We start from the raw sequence: 17,356 nt of genomic DNA, 5'->3' as shown, positions 1-17,356 counted from the left end.
TTTAGAAACTCGGTACCTAAAACAAATACATTTTTCACCAATTTAATAGTCAACCAAATTAAATTAGCCCAATATATTTAAATTATCATGTTGCTTCTGATTGTTTAAAAATTTCTACAATCTTGTAAAACTTCATTGTCAATCTCTCTATATTTTTAAATTGTTCTTTTAGATTTATATATTTTTTCAAAATTATATTATTTTAATGTAATACAAATGCACATTATCTGGACGGAGGTGTGTGTTTGGGGTTAGTAATTTTAATATTTGTATTTGGGCCAAGTGCAGTTAGAATGTTTGGGCCATGTGCAGCCCAGCCCACAACGAGCCCACAAAAGAAACCGTTTCTTGACGCGCTTGATACTAAAGAGCCCACAGTCTGCGCATTGAGGGAATAGTTTCCGTCTGAGGAGAAAGATCTCCACCCACCCTTTTGCTCCAGTAAGGTTTTCTCCTCAATTTGTGTTCTGCTGCTTCATTTCTTTCCTTCCTTTCTTTCCCACCCATACTCTCTTTACTAACTTCATAGTCTTCTTCCCTCGCTGTTTTTTTCCTTTGTCAGATTCGATTTAGTTTCCTTTGGTTCTTGCGGAAGGAAAAATTTGGTAAGCAAGAGATTTCTGTCCTTGTTTTGCTCGCAACTTCTCGATTTGGACCGCAGAACTCCAATTTTTAAAACCTTCTATGAAAATTAACCCTTATTTTTTTTTCAATGGCATCTGTGCAGTAGCGCAATCTGCATCGTTTATTTATTTATTTTTATCATCATCGTTAAGAATATGTTCTTTTGTTATGGTTTGTATTATTATGTTGAATACTCTGTAATGTTTTTTCAGTTAACTCTAGATGTAAATCATGGTTTGCGTGCTTTTCTTTGCCCATTTCTCGAGTTCGTTAGGTTTACTTAGTGTGGTTTTTTACATTTTTTTAGTTTTGTTTTATTTGCAGGAGCAAGAAGCTGGTTTGGTGTTTCTTTTGTTTCACTTTTATGAATACCTGAATTTTGAAGGGTTTTAGGGTTTTGCAACATGTTAGGTTCATTACCTATATTGCCTCTCCCTGCACCTCCTGCTGATGGAAATCTAGGTCCTCTTCCTGAGTCTCAAGTGTCTGAGGAGAGGACTTCCAATGAGGAGCAGAACAAATCAAATTCGGCTTCTGTCCCAGTGCCAGCAACAGTTGCAACCCACACAAGAACCATTGGAATTATACACCCTCCTCCAGATATTAGGACCATTGTTGATAAAACGTCCCAGTTTGTGGCTAAAAATGGTCCAGAATTTGAAAAGAGGATTATTGCAAATAACACGGGTAATGTCAAGTTCAATTTCCTTAACTCATCAGATCCCTATCATGCATATTATCAACATCGGTTGGCTGAATTTCGGGCTCAGAATCAATCATCAGGGCAGCAAACTCCTTCCCAGCCTGCTGACTCGGCTATTCCTGAGTCAGCTCCAACTGCCCCTGTCCCTGATAGTAATGGCATAGCAGCAATAGAAAAGCTCGATGTTTCTGCCCAGTTTAAACCTATTAGGAAAGTACTTGAACCCCCAGAAGCAGAACAGTATACTGTTCGGCTTCCTGAAGGAATTACAGGTGAAGAGCTGGATATTATAAAGCTTACAGCACAATTTGTGGCTCGAAATGGGAAATCTTTTTTGACAGGGTTGACAAGTAGGGAAGTCAATAATCCCCAGTTCCACTTTTTGAAGCCGACCCACAGCATGTTTACGTTTTTTACTTCCCTTGCGGATGCATATTCGAAGGTTTTGATGCCTCCGAAGGGATTGACAGAGAAGCTGAAGAAGAGTGTGTCTGATATGACTACTGTCCTTGAAAGGTGTGTGAATAGGCTGGAATGGGAGCGTTCACAAGAGCAAGCTAGACAAAAGGCCGAGGATGAGATAGAACAGGAAAGAATACAAATGGCTATGATTGATTGGCATGATTTTGTGGTGGTTGAAACAATAGATTTTGTTGATGAGGAGGATGAAGAATTACCTCCTCCAATGACAATTGAGGTGGTTATTAGGAGAAGCAAGGTGTCAGCCACGGAAGATGATACTGTTGAGCCTGAAAAGGAGGTTGAAATGGAAATGGACGAGGAGGAGGCTCAGCTTGTTGAAGAGGGCATGAGAGCTGCTAGTTTGGAAGACCCAGATGACGGGAAGCAAAATGAAGTCAGAGTTACTGAAGACCCTGAACCACCAATGAGAATTGTTAAAAACTGGAAGAGACCCGAGGAGAGGATTCCCGCAGAAAGAGATTCAGCCAAGTTCGTTGTTTCTCCTATCACTGGTGAGCTAATTCCTATTAGCGAAATGTCAGAACATATGCGAATTTCTCTCATCGATCCCAAGTACAAAGAACAAAAAGAAAGGATGTTTGCCAAAATTCGAGAGACAACTTTGGCTGCGGATGATGAAATTTCAAGAAACATAGTTGGACTTGCCCGGACCCGTCCTGATATATTTGGTACCACCGAAGAGGAGGTCTCCAATGCTGTCAAGGCAGAGATTGAGAAAATAAATGACGAGCAACCTAAGCAGGTTATATGGGATGGTCACACAGGTAGTATTGGGCGTACTGCAAACCAAGCCATGTCACAGAATATTGGAAACGAGGACCAAAATGATACATCTAATAATGAAGCCAAGAACTTTCTTGGTCCTGCTGCACCTCCTCCAAGACCTGGTATGCCTTCGGTTCGTCCACTTCCGCCACCACCTGGATTGGCTTTAAATCTTCCTCGTGGTCCTGTCCAGTATTCTGTTCCTCACAGTGGTGCACTTCCAATTCCTCCACCCAGGCCACCTGTCATTTCGATGATGCCATCTGTTCGGCCAGCTCCTCCTCCTCCAATGCAGATGACTTCTGGACAGCAGTCAATTATGGCTGGTCAACCTCCCCCAATGCCTCCATCAATGCATCTGAATAACCAAGGATTTCAAATACCTCCACCACCAGGATCCCAATTTACTCCTGTTCCAGTTCCCCGACCTTATGTTCCTCTTCCTGTTCCACCATCAGTTATGCCTATGATGCATCCACCACCTTTGCCACAAGGAGTGCCACCACCGCCACCACCAGAGGAGGCTCCTCCCCCACTCCCAGAAGAACCGGAACCTAAGAGGCAGAAGCTTGACGATTCTGCTCTGATCCCTGAAGATCAATTTCTGGCTCAACATCCTGTATGGATCGACCCAGTTAACAATTATTATTTTGTCAAATGTTTATATAGCATTATGTGTAGCGTTAGTGCTATTTTATGTATACTAACTGGCAGTCTGTTTTATTGACTGTAGGGACCTGTTCGTATCTTGGTATCTGTTCCTAATGTTGATGAAGGAAATCTCAAGGGACAAGTTCTGGAAATTACAGTGCAATCTTTGTCTGAAACCGTTGGTAGTTTGAAGGAAAAAATTGCCGGGGAGATTCAGCTTCCTGCTAATAAGCAGAAATTGAGCGGAAAACCAGGCTTTCTCAAGGATAACATGTCACTTGCCCATTACAATCTTGGTGGAGGTGAAACACTTACTCTCACCTTAAGAGAGCGTGGTGGTAGAAAGAGATGAGATTGTCGCGGATGAAGAAGGTTGTTGTAATCTTTGCCTTATTGTAAGGCATATGGACTCTTATAGTATTGATAGACTACATGACTTAATTTCATGAATTATATGTTGAATACATTAGATTTATTGTATTTTGAGACATCTTGAAGTATTTACTGCTTTCTCGAAGACTGATATTAATTCTGGAATACAGATTTTGGCACATTGGCGCTTCTCTCTTGAGGGAATGGGAAGTAGTGGAGTTCCTTTAATCTAATATGCTCTATTCAAATTATTTGCATCACTGATTATTGCTTTCTTCTGTATTTCAGTTTAGTATTTTTGTTTTAATTGGGAAGTTTCTTTGCTGTCAGGGAGGGATTATTTACATATTGACTTTTTGTTTGTTGTTTCATTTTCAGTATTGCAATAATCACCGTGAAGTGATGATTTAGTGTTTTCTTTTTCTTTTCATTTTGTCTTCTTCCTAGTGTTTAGGTTTTTGCCATATATTGGATATTTTCTCGTACAAGGACACTGTTGGACAGTTGGTTAGAAAGGCATTGGTTGCTGAGAGCTTATGTACCTTTAGCTGGGGTATCTTGTTTGGGTTCTAGTCAAGAGGTTGTTTTATTTTGTTGTTTATGTCCTTAACCTAGATTATTTATGGCAGTGGTTGGGATGGTTGTTTTTTGATTTGGTTGTTTTGTCACAACAGAAATTCTACTTGGAGTTGTGGGAAGGGCTGTGCAGCTTAGCCTGATGTATTTTTGAATGAGATGATGCGCAGGTAGAATGGTCATCAATCTTTTCTGTGCTGTTGTGATCTTTCACTTTTTATCTTGTAAGTTTTGTGCTGATGGCAGTTTCTGTCTGCCAATTTATTGCAGAATGGACCAGGTTTGGTATTTTAAAGAAGGCACCGATTCTCGTGTTCATCTTTTTTGGGATATGTTAGGAAACTCTATGTTTAAGTTGCCACTGAATGATTAAGATTATCTGGTCATCCTTATTCTGCCATTGTTTATTTGGTGGAGCTTTTATTTAATTGTGCATTTGTTTCTTCCCTCTTTTTACCTCCATCCTCCCCCATTGGCCTGAATTTTACGTTTTTTTTTTGTGAGATTGTTAGTATCCCCTCATCGGAGCCCCTATGTGTGACTCTCGACAGACTCACAAGTTGGAGACTGGTAAGCTTGCTTGCAACAAGCTCCCGGGAAACGGCATTGATGGATAAAGATATTGAATTTGACTTCTGTTTCTATTTAAACTGTGAGAATTGTTGTCTCTTACAATAACCTTATGATATCCCCTTTCTGTAGCCTTACCAGATCCCAACTACTCTAAGGAAAACGTCAGTGTTGATACTTAGGGGCCGAGTAAAGTTCCATCTCCATCCGTTTGCCGTAAATGAGATGAACATTGTTGATATAGTTGGTAAGCATTAATTTTAGATAGTTGCCTTCTTGAAAAAATACAGCCCCTTAAGATAAGAGATGTCAGATTAGTTGTCCAAACATTCTCAACAAAGAAAATAGATTTAGAATCGATTATACCAATCTTTATGTAATGAAGTAATACAGTCTGCAGCGTTAGAACAAACTGTTCTCACGAACGGTATTGTTTTTGCGATGGGTAATTTTATGCTATAAATGAGATTTGAATGCCTCCAGTTGGGGTGAGAGTATTTAACTATTAATGAGGTCTCGTTGTTTTTCCGGTCTCGTTGTTTTTCAGATGGTTTGATCTGATAATGACAGTTTGATTTAATTTATGTTGTATTCTTGCAAAATGTTTGTAAATTGTTACAAACTTGTTTTTGCTAACTCAGAAAAATGGACATGTTTGGTATATTTAGAAATTGCTTTTATAAAATTTGGGAATTGTAGTTTTTTGAAATTTTTTCATTTTCTATTACTGATTTTTTTTTTGTCTCTTAAGTTTATTTTACAAAATTTAATGTTTTCAATTGACAAAAATTAATACCGTATAAAAACATTCATATATTCATATATTTTGCATGGAATGGTGATTTAATATTTTACTGTATATAGTTAATTAATATTAGTATTATATAATTTTTGGAGTTTGTTTGAATAATTTGATTACTTAAATAAATTGAGTTAAATTTTCTCAATAATAAAAAAATGAATTTTGAAAAATTCATACTAAATGTTGACTTATTTTTAATGTAGAAATAACTATGCAAATGACTAATTTATCTACCTTGAAAAATAAAATACTAAATCTATAACTAGATAAATAATTTGGAAGAAGCAGAAAAAGGTGAATTAAAAAAGAAAATCGGTGTGGGATTAAGACGAAAATACATACAAAGAAAAGTATATGATGTAAGCAGTTGTAGAAGAAAGTGAAGTTACCAATAGAAGAAAGTGAAGTTACCAATAACAACGAGGTGATTTTCTCTTCTTAGGTTACTCATGCTTGTGTGAGGGTTTCTTTTTCTAATTTCATCTTGAATCGCGTTTATTATTAATCCCATCACTTCATTTCATCAAACCAATCAGAAACTATATTTTGGACAACAGTGTTCAAACCCGTTCTGGGGAATAATCATTGTTCTTCAAACTCGCGACTAGCCTGTTAAACTCGTGATTCTATGTCTGAGTTTGCAACACCAAAAATGTCCGAATTTCACTAGGGTTTGTTTGTCCCTTATTTTTGGGTTACTTTGGCTCCATTTATTTGTCATCAACCTATTTGCTAGTCTGGTGTGATTCAGTTTGCTTTGTTTCTCTCAAGTATTTTCTTATAACACATTCGCACTTGTTCTTTTCTTCATATGAACTCGATCCCATCCCAGTTTGATACTTTTTTTTTTAGTCTTACCATGTTCGGACACTGAATTAGTCTCTTTGTAATACCTGTTAAACTTTAAATTAAGAATATCACCGTGATTTCATTACCTTTTGTGTGCGTTTTCCTGATGTTAACAATAATTCATGGTGTATTTTTATTTTGAATTTTTCTTATACGTCATTTCTAGTTTTTTTTTTAACATTTTTTTGTGCTACCTAGACCTTGACCAGTTTACATAAAGTTTTTGCAAATCTTAAGGTGCAGGTACATATTAGCACGTAAAAGTTCCTCCACAGAGTTGCAATGGATATAATCTCCCAATTACAAGAAAAGGTTAATTTGATTGCACATTTAACTTTCAATACCATTGGTACGTTGCAAAGGGATGTCCCTCCTAATCGACTGTCACCAAATTATCCTGAACCATCAGCACATCCTACAGAGGAGGAGGGGACAAATTTTTCAGAGCAGCCAAAGCTGATGAGTTCTACTTTAGTGAAGGCTGCAAAGCAGGTATGTACCATCTTAGTCAATAGTGAAAGGAAAGTTAGTATATCATGCTTAGTTGTTAATGTTGTCATAGCTTCACAATTGTTGGCATCGCAAAACTCACTGCCATTGGCGCTCGTTCTACTGTTACTTTCTCTCTTTGCTTTTGCTGTTCTTCTGCTGTTCTTCTGCTGTTCTGGTCACTCTGTCTTTCCTTCAAATTTTATACAGAACAGAGGAACTATTTTTAGTTGTGAGTTGGGTCTTACAACTTTAAGACTTATTATGAGTTATTTTTATCATCTATATTGTATTATTTTCTTTAGTGCTCCTGCAATTCAGTTTTATTCTTCATCGTTTTTAAGAAATTCGTTATCATGGGAATTCTCTGAATTACAGTCCCTTTTACCTTTTTGTATTTAGTTCTGTCTTAAAATTCCTGACCAGAGGGTTTGGTTTGGTCTCTGAATTGCCTTTCATTCTTGATTTAATTGTTGAAATTTCTTGTCCTCGTGCATTAAATATATCCTTAATAAGTTCCATTAACTAAAGAAAAAGGTTTCCGACATATCTTAATTTTCTGAAGTATTTTTTCTTTAATATATTCTAAGATTGGCATGGGTGCATATGGTATTGTTTCTCGAAGAAAAATTCTCTCGTTACCTTTGAATAAAAGCAGATGGATTGTTAGAGATACCAGGTATGGTATCCAGTATTCCAATTGTGTGTTTGTTTCAGAGGATAACATGCACAATTGGACTTGGGATTAGATATTTTTTTATTATATGATACTGAACTTCATTATTTATTGAGCCTTCAGTCACATTATTTGATCACTCATAATTGGATGGTTGACATATATGTGTTTTTCTGTAGTTTGATGCATTGGTTGCAGTTCTTCCAATATCCGAGTCAGGTGAAGAAGAACAGCTTAAGAGGATAACAGAACTACAAGTGTGTAACTCACACCTCCTTGAGTATTCTTTTTATGTGACTGAGTGGTGAACTTAATAACAAGTAATCTAATTGTTACAAACCGTGTTTATGCTTTTACATTGTTTCTGCATTTTGCCTTCCAGACTGAAAATGATGCAATAGGACAAGAACTTCAAAAGCAGTTGGAAGCTGCAGGTATGTAATACCATCAGCTTTAGTTCTGATTTGTAAATTCCTGTTAAATAGCCAAAATGAGTTTTAATTTTGATTCCCAGAAAAAGGTGCCCTGCGGCACAATTTTCATATATACATAAGTAGTTCGGTGAAGGATTGCATGCATATGTAATGCATCTGTAATCTGCATTCACGTATTGTTCCAAAAGAAAATGCTGCTGTAATGTGCTTTGGACTTGGGATTCCTTGAGAATGTATGAGTCTATCTAACACTTTGTGTGTTCTTGGTGTCAGAGAAAGAATTGAATCTGGTTCAAGAGCTGTTTAGGCAAGCATCAAATAATTGTTTGAACTTGAAGAAACCAGATGACAATTAAGCTATTTCATTACTAGATCAGAGTGAGTCCATTCCAATTCTTTAAGTTATTAAATTAGTGAGACATTTACTAAGGAAATATTTTGCCACAAGGGAACCAAGCGAAGGATATGTCAAAATAATCAACAAACTAGAAGGATATGTTTCTGTAAATGAACGATAAATACAATATGTCGAACATTATCTGTTTCCTTATATTTACCTAAATAAAATCCATTTGTTTACTTCTATATCACAGCTGTGTAAATAGCAATTACTAGGAAAGGATTTTCATGCTGTAATTACAATATTTAATCCCTATAAATCAAGGGATTTTGACTATGCATTGATCATTACAACTTAACATTGAGAATCAACATCTCAAGAATTTCAGAATCAATTACATTAAAATAAACTATTATTATGGAGCCAATTAACAAGGCTAATGTCACCTCCTCCCAAAGCAAAACGCAAAGAAAGATAATGCACTATGTACTCATACAAAAGTAGAAGTTTTTCAACTCCTCGCCAGTACCATCTAACAAATTCCACTTCCAAGAAGAAAACCATACAAAACATGAACGAGAAGTTCAGAAAAAATATCCAATTTCAGGGCAAGTAAGAAGCAATATTTACAAGAATTTTAATAACAAGTAGCAAATACTGATGGAAAGAAAACTTGGTAACATAGCAGACATCAGAGCAACCATGAAGGCAGTTATTTTCAAGGCACTGGGAGCAGAGAAAAGTCTGTCCTAATTCTGGAATAAGGACCATAATCGCAAACATTGAAACCCGAAGAAAACAGTTTGTTCTGGCTTTTTCTACTTTATCTAATCTGGTAATAAGGAATAGATTAATAGCACTATTGTCAAATTCAACACTGAACAGGCACATAATATGTAATATGGTCGAGGGTGGAAAAACACAATGTGCGGGTTTAAACTGCAAAAACTATAAGATGCAACCAGTCTAGAAAAGACACCATCGTATTATTTTATGCTTTACCATCAGTTTTTCAGCTTCTTCATGCTTTCCCTTCAAAAGACGTTGCATAGCCTTAGCTGCCAACTGATTTGCACTCATCTCATTCTTTACTTCAGCACTTCTTTCCAAAAGAGGGCCATCAAAATTATTACTCATCTTGCTAACGAAATCTTGCATAAAGCTTCCATCATTGGAAAACTTATTTAGGCCAGACACTGCGGCAGAGATTATCCCAGCACCCTCAGCTGCCATGTGTTGGTGGCTCTTTCGCTTTCCCAAGACAGAATCTTGAACTTTAGGTTCTCTCATTTCATGGTGGCAAACAGAAACATCCTTTAAGTAGTCCTGCTAGCATTTCATTAACAGAATATATTTCAGAATTACAGAAAAATGTGATTAACACCAGAATATTTTTTGGACATAAAACAAGTTGAAGGAACAAGAAAGAAACGTAAAACAGTTAATTTTCTGTCATCAAAGTTACCCTTGTAGGAGCCCTTCGACCGTGCCTATCAGAATCTGGCAAATTTACTTCAGTTATACCTTTTTGTCTATTTTTATTGCACGTAGATGTGCTCGAGCAGGAACAGCTGCATTAGATGCAGTCAACCCACTCGGAGAACCCCACCTTTCTTGCACAACCTGCATATCAATATAAGTAAATGGCAATTTTTACAGGATGACAAAGATGTCTTTTTACATAGGAAAGAGCAACATCTGAAAAAGGAAGGCAAAATAACCTCATTAAAGTTTCGGTCATCTGTTCTTGATCTAATTGAATGATCTTGATTTTCCTGTTTTGTGTTTATAACTTTTACTTCTTGCTGCCCACCACACAAGGAAAAAAAAAAACAATGAAATCAAAATAATCAACATACTAGAAGGATATGTTTCTGTAAATGAAAGATAAATACAATATTCGAATATTATCTATTTCCTTATATATATATATATATATATATATATATATATATATATATATATATATATATATATATATATATATATAAAAGAATCAATTATTTTCTTTAATCAATTTTTATTTCTTTATTATATGTATATAATATAAATAAAACAATAAAATAATAATAATATAATTGAAATTTATTTCTTCAAAAAATTTTAATTTTAGTTTCATTTTCCAATTTTAACTTTTTTTTTTATTTTAAATAACAATTTTATTTTTATCCTAACATAAATTTTACTATATAAATTTAAATTTATATCACATTTATCTTCATAAATATAATAATGATCATCTAACTTTATCTACTAAAATATTTTTTAGTGTTTCATATCCATCACATCATATATAAAAAATTAATAACGTATTACAACATTCATATATTTTCGCATGGAATGATGATTTAATATTTTACTGTATATAGTTAATTAGTATTAGCATTATATAATTTTGAGAGTTAGAAAGTTATAATTTTTAATTTTCGAGGAACACAAAATAAATAATTAGTTGGTATCGATTAAAATTAATATTTAAAACAAGTTCTTTAAGTTGCAAAGTTTTAGTGTCGTGGGTAGAAATATTTATCTGGTTGAATAATTTGACGACTTAAATAAATTAAGTTAATTTTTCTCAATAATTGGATTAAAGTTAACTTAATTCAATGTGAAACAATAATGTAAGTTTAGTTATAAGTTATACAAGTTGAACTTCAAATCCAATTTAAACAAAATTATTATAATTTTTGGTGTTAGTTTAACTTTTTTTTATGTTTTGATTTTAGTATTTAAGTCGTAGTTATAATTTGTTTTTTGTTTAGTTTTATTTACAAGAATATAGTCTTATTTTAAAAAATACAGTCTAAAAGTGTCACAAAAAGTAAAAAAAAAAAACTGAAATCTTACCTAATTCGAGTTTTTGTTCTTCTTGAAGTGCATAATAAATTTGTCCAAATTCCGTATAATCGAATACGTTGACACCCTTAACTGCAACTTTTGATATGTTTCGAATTTCATTTTATAATTAATATTATTATATATAACTATTAAAATGAGCTTCGTAGGATTGAGTGATTCGAAAAACTTATAAAATCTCAAAATAAATAAAAAAATTGTAATCTGAATTAGATTATCCTAAATTTCATATCATAGAACTCTCTGCAACATGATGATCGACAACCATTTAAACAAAGTTATTTGTACAGTTACAAGACACCATTTTTTATTGTGTGATTGTGATGGTAAGCTTAAAGGAGAACCTCAAGTTTAGAAGAACTAAAGATGAAATTGCTCTAAGTTTTTTAAGAAAAGAAAATTCCCTCCTTATTTCCTTCTGTCTTTCTAAAGACTAAGAACAAATTATCACTATAATGACAGATAACTATCTGATAGGGTTCAAATAAAAGATTTACATGTGAATCACTTGTTTAAGGTATGTGCATTTTTATGAATGAATTTGATAACTGTTCCTCTGTAATGGTGTGAGACTGAGCTACATTGGTCCTGCAACCATTATTTTGGCTGCAGGAGAAGTTTCCATAAGCTACAGTAATTCTCTTTCATGTTTAATAATTTGTTTTTGACCATTGTCCACCACGTTGTCACTGAATCTATGTTCCATTCCTAGAACTCTTTCATGCGATAGCTCATTATCATGTTGTGTGTAAAGGCTTATTAAGCTGTGTATGTTCCTCTTTATTTCCAGCACTGGCTAAGTTGTAACTCAGTTTATTTATATCTGCTTCAGATCAGGATATCATATTTTGATCTGGTTACTTCATCAAGCTAGAAACCGAGTGTATGGTCACTGTTTCTGCTGGTCATCGTTTCCTAAAGTAGGTCGGTTGTATTTCAATTAGCTCTCGCAGACTTTAAAAATGGACTGAGTGTGATTGTATTTGAACTAACTTTTGTTCAGATAGAATTGGGCCAACTTAAGAAGTTTTGGACTCTGATACATAAGGTGGGTTTGTGAGTATTCATATATATGTTCATAGGCTTTTGCCAATTTGGTTGTTCAACTTTCTCTTTCATTCAGTTTCAGTTATATAACAGTAGTTTCTCTTGTCAAATGGGAAGCCGTGAATCTGTCTCCCACATTTAAACACAAATGATTTGATTTTTCTTACGAAACCTGATTTTGAACATGAGTAATCTTTATTCAGATAGCAGAAGAAAGAACAGTTTTGATGTTTTTCCAAAGTCCCACATCGGTTGGTTTAAAAGAAAAAGTGGGCTGTTTATCCTATAAAAGGAAAGATGGTCACTGAGTGTTATTCACGGAGCCGTGTGATAAGCACAAAGCGAACTATTCTTTCGCCTTTTACTAAAGAATACCGTGTGCTTGTCACTTGAAGCGGCATACGCCAATTTTTGAAAGGGCTTTCCTTTTGGAAAGCTCTGCAATTTCAGTCAAATTTAAATTTAGTTATTTTTGTCTTGTGGATTAATTCTACTTTTGTATGAGTTATGAATAGAAGTTTTACTCTTAAAAGGAAGTTTTATTTACAAGAATAATTTAAAAAAGTGCTTGTACAAGTAACTAAAAAGATGGATTTTACAAGTTAAACAGATAAACAATCCATCTACAAAGAAAATTTCTTAATTTTTTTTATATAATTGGGTTTTTTATTATGCCTCACTTGGTAAAATTTAACTTTTATACAAAATGTTCTATCAATACTTTTATTAAAATTTATATTTTTATTAAATATTTTTAACAAAGATAAAGTTTATTTAAATTTCTATTTTATATTAAATTTTTTAAAAATTATTTTAAAATAATTAATAAAAATAATTTTTTTATAATAAAAAATCAAAATTAATTTCTACTAACAAATACATTAAATTATTTATCAATTATATTTTATAAAATAAAATAAATTTATCAATTTCTTCAAATCTTTTAAATAAATGTATATTTTTAAAATGTGTAAAATTTAATGATTTTTATACAAATATTTGAATGGGTTAAAAAATAATAATTTTATAAAATTTAAATTAAAATTTTAAAATATTTTTAAAGAATTATATAATAATTTTAAATAGATAAATTTAAAGTTTTTTGAAAGATAAATAAGATTTAATATAAAATATAGATATAAATAAACTTAATTTTTTTTTAAAATTTTATAAAATATATTTTAATAAAATTACTTGTATAATATTTATCCAAAAATTAAATTTTATTTTAATTTGATAAAAAAATAGAAAAATAAAAAGATTACAATATGACTTATGACACTTCTTTCAACAGCATCAATACAAAACTATGGAAAAAGAACCTTATTATATGAAATTCTTAAAAATAAAAACAAAAAAATATTAAACCCATTTGAAATTTCCTACACGAATTATTAACCTGTATTAAATCTATGAGTAGATAAACTGTTCGGGGTTAAGATGTATATATATCTCCAGAAAAAGAAGTGGCCAATTGTAGAAAAAAGTGAAGTTACTCTGATAAGTGAGCCAGTCCGCCAACCTTGCCTTTAGATTTTTGTCCAAACAGCAAAGCAAGAAGAGAGCAATCTTCTCAGACCGGACAACAATTCCACCCTATCTTCTCAGACCAGAACAGAGGGCAGAGTCAATCAGAGTACCACAGCAGGTTCATTTTTTGGATTTTGGCTTGAATTTTTGTTCCTCCTTTGATTTGCCCTAGTTTTTCCGCTGCAAATTTTATCAATAACGAAGAGGACGCAAATCTAGTTAAGTGCGAACATTTAAACTACAATCTAGGTTTGGTTTGTTATTTGGTTTTAGTTTTTGGTTTCTCTCTTTTGAGAGAGAATAAAAAGAAAAACAAAATTGAGAAAGAGATTATTGCGCCGCTTGCTTTGCTTTGGTTTGTTTCTGTTGTTGATCTTGTGGCTCTTAAAATTAAAAATTGCTTAAAGATGAGATGAGATGAGAGAGATTGCAGGTTTGTTAGTTTTTGTTTGCTTTTAGCAGTTTTTACCCTTTTTGTACTGCCGCTAAGCCATGAACACACTGCTATAGTCCATGTGAATGAGACGAAACACATAAAAGTTGAATTTAGAACCAACTACTGCTATAATAGATTCAGTGCAAATTTCAGTCTCTATCCCCCAGTGCAGATAATCTATAATAGATTCATTTATTTTCCTTCAAAATAACCATTTTTAGCCTAAATCCTAGAAAAACACTATGTGATTCATTTTCGAATACCTGTTAAACTTGAAATTAAGAATGTGTCATGATCTCATTACCTTTTGTGTGTTTTGCTGATGCTACCAGTAATTCATGGTGTAAATTTTGAAGCTATTCATATACATCATTTATTGGCAGTTCTAATATCACTTTTTTTGTGCTACCTAGACCTTGACGTGTTTACATAAAGTTTTTGCATATAAACTTTGTTTCTGAAGGTGCAGGTACATATAAGTCAAAAGTTCCTCCACAAAGTTGCAATGGATATAATCTCCCAATTACAAGAACAAGTTAATCTGATTGCACATTTAGCTTTCAATACCATTGGGACATTGCAAAGGGATGCCCCTCCTAATCGACTGTCGCCAAATTATCCTGAACCACCAGCACATCCTACAGAAGAGGGGACAAATTTTTCAGAGCAGCCAAAGTTGATGAGTTCTACTTTAGTGAAGGCTGCCAAGCAGGTACATAGCATCTTAGTCAATAGTGAAAGGGAGGTTAGTATATCATACTTAGTTGTTAATATTGTCAAAATCGGGACTAAACTCCAGTCAGTCATCGGCCCTTCGATTGGCACTCACTCTGCTGTTCTGTTCTCTCTTTGCTTTTTGCTGTTCTGCTTTCTCCATGGTTCTATATTATATAATTTTTCATAGGTCTCGGGTAATTCAGTTTTATTCTTTATCGTTTTTAAGAAATTCATTATAATGGGAATTCTCTGCATTACAGTCCCTTTTCGCCATTTTTTATTTAGCTGTCTTAAAAGTCCTGACCCGAGGGTTTGGTCTCTTGACACATCAGGTTCATTTTCTTGCAAATCTTGCTTCTGTTTTATCATTATTTCCAAAGTCCCGAAAATGGTTCATTTGTTTTTTATTAGTGGGTTTGGAAATCAGTTGCTCCTACAAAGTCTAAATCCTTTGTTTGAACTGATGTTCTAAACTGGATTACTGCCAGTTATTTAATTCAAATTTAAAGACCTCTAACTGCATTTTCTGCTGACTATTGTGTGCCATGCCAATTGAGTTTTGAACTTCTCTTGCAGTTTCCCTTCTTTTGGAATAAATTGTTTGGTGTTTTTGGTGAACATTTGGTTTTTCCAGAGGGGCTTCAAAAGTTCCTGTGTTAATTTTAGAGGTTTAGAGTGTGATAGAGATGTTAAAAGGCTTTGTCGTTCTCAATTTGGGATTGTGTGGTGTACATGGTTGGAAAGATTTTTCTTTTTTCGGGTTTTTATTTGAGATCATAAAATAGTTCCCTTAGCTTCTTCGTAGTGCCTGCAAATGGTTTTTCTAGGGGATATCTTTGGTAGAGATGTACATGGATATTGGTATACCATGTTACACTTCACGTTCTTAGTTTTTGGGGCTTTTTCTTTCATTCTTGATTTAATTGTTGAAATTTCTTGTTCCAGTGCATTGAATCTATCCTTTATAATTTCCATTAACAAAAGAAGAAGGTCCCCAACATATCTTAACTTTTTGAGTATTTTTTCTGAAATATATTATACAGATCCTACTAAATAAACATATTCTAAGACTGGCATGGGTGCATATGGTATTATTTCTCAAAGAAAAATGTTCAAGTTACCTTTGGATAAAAACAGATGTGTATCCAGTATTCCAATTGTGTTTGTTTGAGGATAACATGCACAATGCTTGCTTGGAAATTGTAAACCAACATTGGATATATACATAGAACCAATTTAACCAATTGGACTCAGGCTTATATCTTTCTTTTTTGTGATGCTGAACTTCATTATTTATTGAGCCTTTTGTCTTCATTATTTCATCACTCATAATTTATCCATGAAATATATGGGTTTTTCTGTAGTTTGATGCATTAGTTGCGGCTCTTCCGATATCCGAGTCAGGTGAAGAAGCACAGCTTAAGAGGATAACAGAACTACAAGTGTGTATCTCACACCTCACTTTTTATGTGATTGACTGGTGAACTTAATAACAAGTAATCTAATTGTAACAAACAGTGTTTATGCTTTTACATTGTTTCTGCATTTTGCCTTCCAGGCTGAAAATGATGCAATAGGCCAAGAACTTCAAAAGCAGTTGGAAGCTGCAGGTTGTCCAATTCTCTCTTTATTTCTGAACTCTGAGCTTTATTTCTTGATTTCTCTGTATAACAAATGAAACTGTAAATTCATGTTAGATAGCCAAACTGAGTTTTAGAATCTCCAAAAGAAAAATCATACATGCAAAAGTAGTTTGTTCAAGCAATATTAAGCATTTTATGGGCTATACAGCTGTAGTAGTTCGGTGAAGGCTGGTATCCATCTGTAATGTACATTCACTTATAATTCTGACTGAAAATTCAGCTGTAATGTGCTTTGGACTTTAGGATGTCTAGAGAAGGTATGAGTCTAACTAACACTTTGTGTTCTTGATGTCAGAGAAGGAATTGAATCAAGTTCAAGAACTGTTTAGGCAAGCATCAGATAATTGTTTGAACTTGAAGAAACCAGATGACAATTAGCTATTTGCGTTCCTGACTAGATCAGAGTGATGAATTTGGCCACAAGTATCTCAACTTGACACAAAGCAGGGACTGCAGCAGCAAGGTTTTCCTTTTCTCCATGAAGTCTTGGTTAACTGAAACAGTTTATTTTATTTTTTTATTGTTGCAACTTTTGTATGACGTATGATGTTTTTGAAATCCATAGTTGTTACTGTAATTATATTCCTACTGTCCATGGAGAAATGAAAGCCTTATTGATACTAAGTATTTTTTTTTACCATCTCTATTCTAGTCATTCTCTGAAAATTATATTCCTACCATCTTTATTCGTGTCATTCTCTGAAAGCCTTATTACAGTTTATTCTTACTGTAATTATATTCCTACCATCTTTATTCTCTGAAAATGTTACTTCTTAAATCATTTTTATTAATA

General features: G+C 33.6%; 3 protein-coding genes and 1 non-coding gene across 18 annotated transcripts; all 4 read left to right on the top strand.

Moving 5' to 3' along the window:
* Positions 1-372: 372 nt before the first annotated feature.
* LOC124839981 (putative splicing factor 3A subunit 1) lies at positions 373-4,617 on the top strand. 5 transcript variants are annotated; one of them, XR_015781620.1, is made up of 7 exons: positions 373-441; positions 563-605; positions 949-3,194; positions 3,309-3,598; positions 3,769-4,178; positions 4,273-4,344; positions 4,445-4,617. XR_015781620.1 is itself a non-coding variant. In XM_047315936.2 (4 exons), the coding sequence occupies exons 3-4, from the start codon at positions 1,029-1,031 to the stop codon at positions 3,576-3,578; spliced, it is 2,436 nt and encodes an 811-aa protein (XP_047171892.2). In that variant the 5' UTR covers positions 373-441; positions 563-605; positions 949-1,028; the 3' UTR covers positions 3,579-3,777. The 5 variants fall into 5 exon arrangements, 3 of the variants coding, with proteins under 3 accessions (XP_047171892.2, XP_087952880.1, XP_087952881.1); XR_007028977.2 differs by lacking the exon at positions 3,769-4,178; XM_047315936.2 differs by lacking the exons at positions 4,273-4,344; positions 4,445-4,617 and having other exon boundaries at positions 3,309-3,777.
* On the top strand, positions 4,121-8,579 carry LOC124839985 (mediator of RNA polymerase II transcription subunit 21-like). 10 transcript variants are annotated; one of them, XM_088096758.1, is made up of 8 exons: positions 4,121-4,178; positions 4,273-4,344; positions 4,445-4,454; positions 4,687-4,744; positions 6,633-6,887; positions 7,740-7,817; positions 7,943-7,994; positions 8,268-8,579. In XM_088096758.1, the coding sequence occupies exons 5-8, from the start codon at positions 6,678-6,680 to the stop codon at positions 8,348-8,350; spliced, it is 423 nt and encodes a 140-aa protein (XP_087952884.1). In that variant the 5' UTR covers positions 4,121-4,178; positions 4,273-4,344; positions 4,445-4,454; positions 4,687-4,744; positions 6,633-6,677; the 3' UTR covers positions 8,351-8,579. The 10 variants fall into 10 exon arrangements, with proteins under 10 accessions (XP_087952884.1, XP_087952885.1, XP_087952886.1 ...); XM_088096759.1 differs by having other exon boundaries at positions 4,124-4,178; positions 4,679-4,744; XM_088096760.1 differs by lacking the exon at positions 4,687-4,744 and having other exon boundaries at positions 4,126-4,178.
* A 3,979-nt stretch (positions 8,580-12,558) lies between these two features.
* LOC124839988 (U5 spliceosomal RNA) lies at positions 12,559-12,675 on the top strand. Its single transcript, XR_015781821.1, has one exon. It is a non-coding gene; the product is annotated as a U5 spliceosomal RNA (small nuclear RNA).
* A 1,014-nt stretch (positions 12,676-13,689) lies between these two features.
* On the top strand, positions 13,690-17,203 carry MED21 (mediator 21). Of its 2 annotated transcripts, none has more exons than XM_047315934.2 (5): positions 13,690-13,885; positions 14,673-14,915; positions 16,285-16,362; positions 16,479-16,530; positions 16,859-17,203. In XM_047315934.2, the coding sequence occupies exons 2-5, from the start codon at positions 14,709-14,711 to the stop codon at positions 16,939-16,941; spliced, it is 420 nt and encodes a 139-aa protein (XP_047171890.1). In that variant the 5' UTR covers positions 13,690-13,885; positions 14,673-14,708; the 3' UTR covers positions 16,942-17,203. The 2 variants fall into 2 exon arrangements, with proteins under 2 accessions (XP_047171890.1, XP_047171888.1); XM_047315932.2 differs by having other exon boundaries at positions 14,667-14,915.
* Positions 17,204-17,356: the final 153 nt, after the last annotated feature.

This window comes from Vigna umbellata, chromosome 8 (genome assembly GCF_029865625.1).
Source record: "Vigna umbellata cultivar VRB3 chromosome 8, Vumbellata_1.0, whole genome shotgun sequence".
Taxonomy (NCBI): Eukaryota; Viridiplantae; Streptophyta; class Magnoliopsida; order Fabales; family Fabaceae; genus Vigna; species Vigna umbellata.
Note: the sequence above shows the minus strand (reverse complement) of the source record. Positions and strands in the feature narration are given on the sequence as shown.

Excerpts from the sequence above, each read along its gene's own strand:
- LOC124839981 (XM_047315936.2), top strand. The coding sequence starts at position 1,029 with ATGTTAGGTTCATTACCTATATTGCCTCTCCCTGCACCTCCTGCTGAT. Across the intron at positions 3,195-3,308 it reads AATTTCTGGCTCAACATCCT|GGACCTGTTCGTATCTTGGT; the intron begins GTATGGATCGAC and ends TATTGACTGTAG.
- LOC124839985 (XM_088096758.1), top strand. The coding sequence starts at position 6,678 with ATGGATATAATCTCCCAATTACAAGAAAAGGTTAATTTGATTGCACAT. Across the intron at positions 7,818-7,942 it reads AGAGGATAACAGAACTACAA|ACTGAAAATGATGCAATAGG; the intron begins GTGTGTAACTCA and ends TTTGCCTTCCAG. Across the intron at positions 7,995-8,267 it reads AAAGCAGTTGGAAGCTGCAG|AGAAAGAATTGAATCTGGTT; the intron begins GTATGTAATACC and ends TCTTGGTGTCAG.
- MED21 (XM_047315934.2), top strand. The coding sequence starts at position 14,709 with ATGGATATAATCTCCCAATTACAAGAACAAGTTAATCTGATTGCACAT. Across the intron at positions 14,916-16,284 it reads TAGTGAAGGCTGCCAAGCAG|TTTGATGCATTAGTTGCGGC; the intron begins GTACATAGCATC and ends GTTTTTCTGTAG. Across the intron at positions 16,531-16,858 it reads AAAGCAGTTGGAAGCTGCAG|AGAAGGAATTGAATCAAGTT; the intron begins GTTGTCCAATTC and ends TCTTGATGTCAG.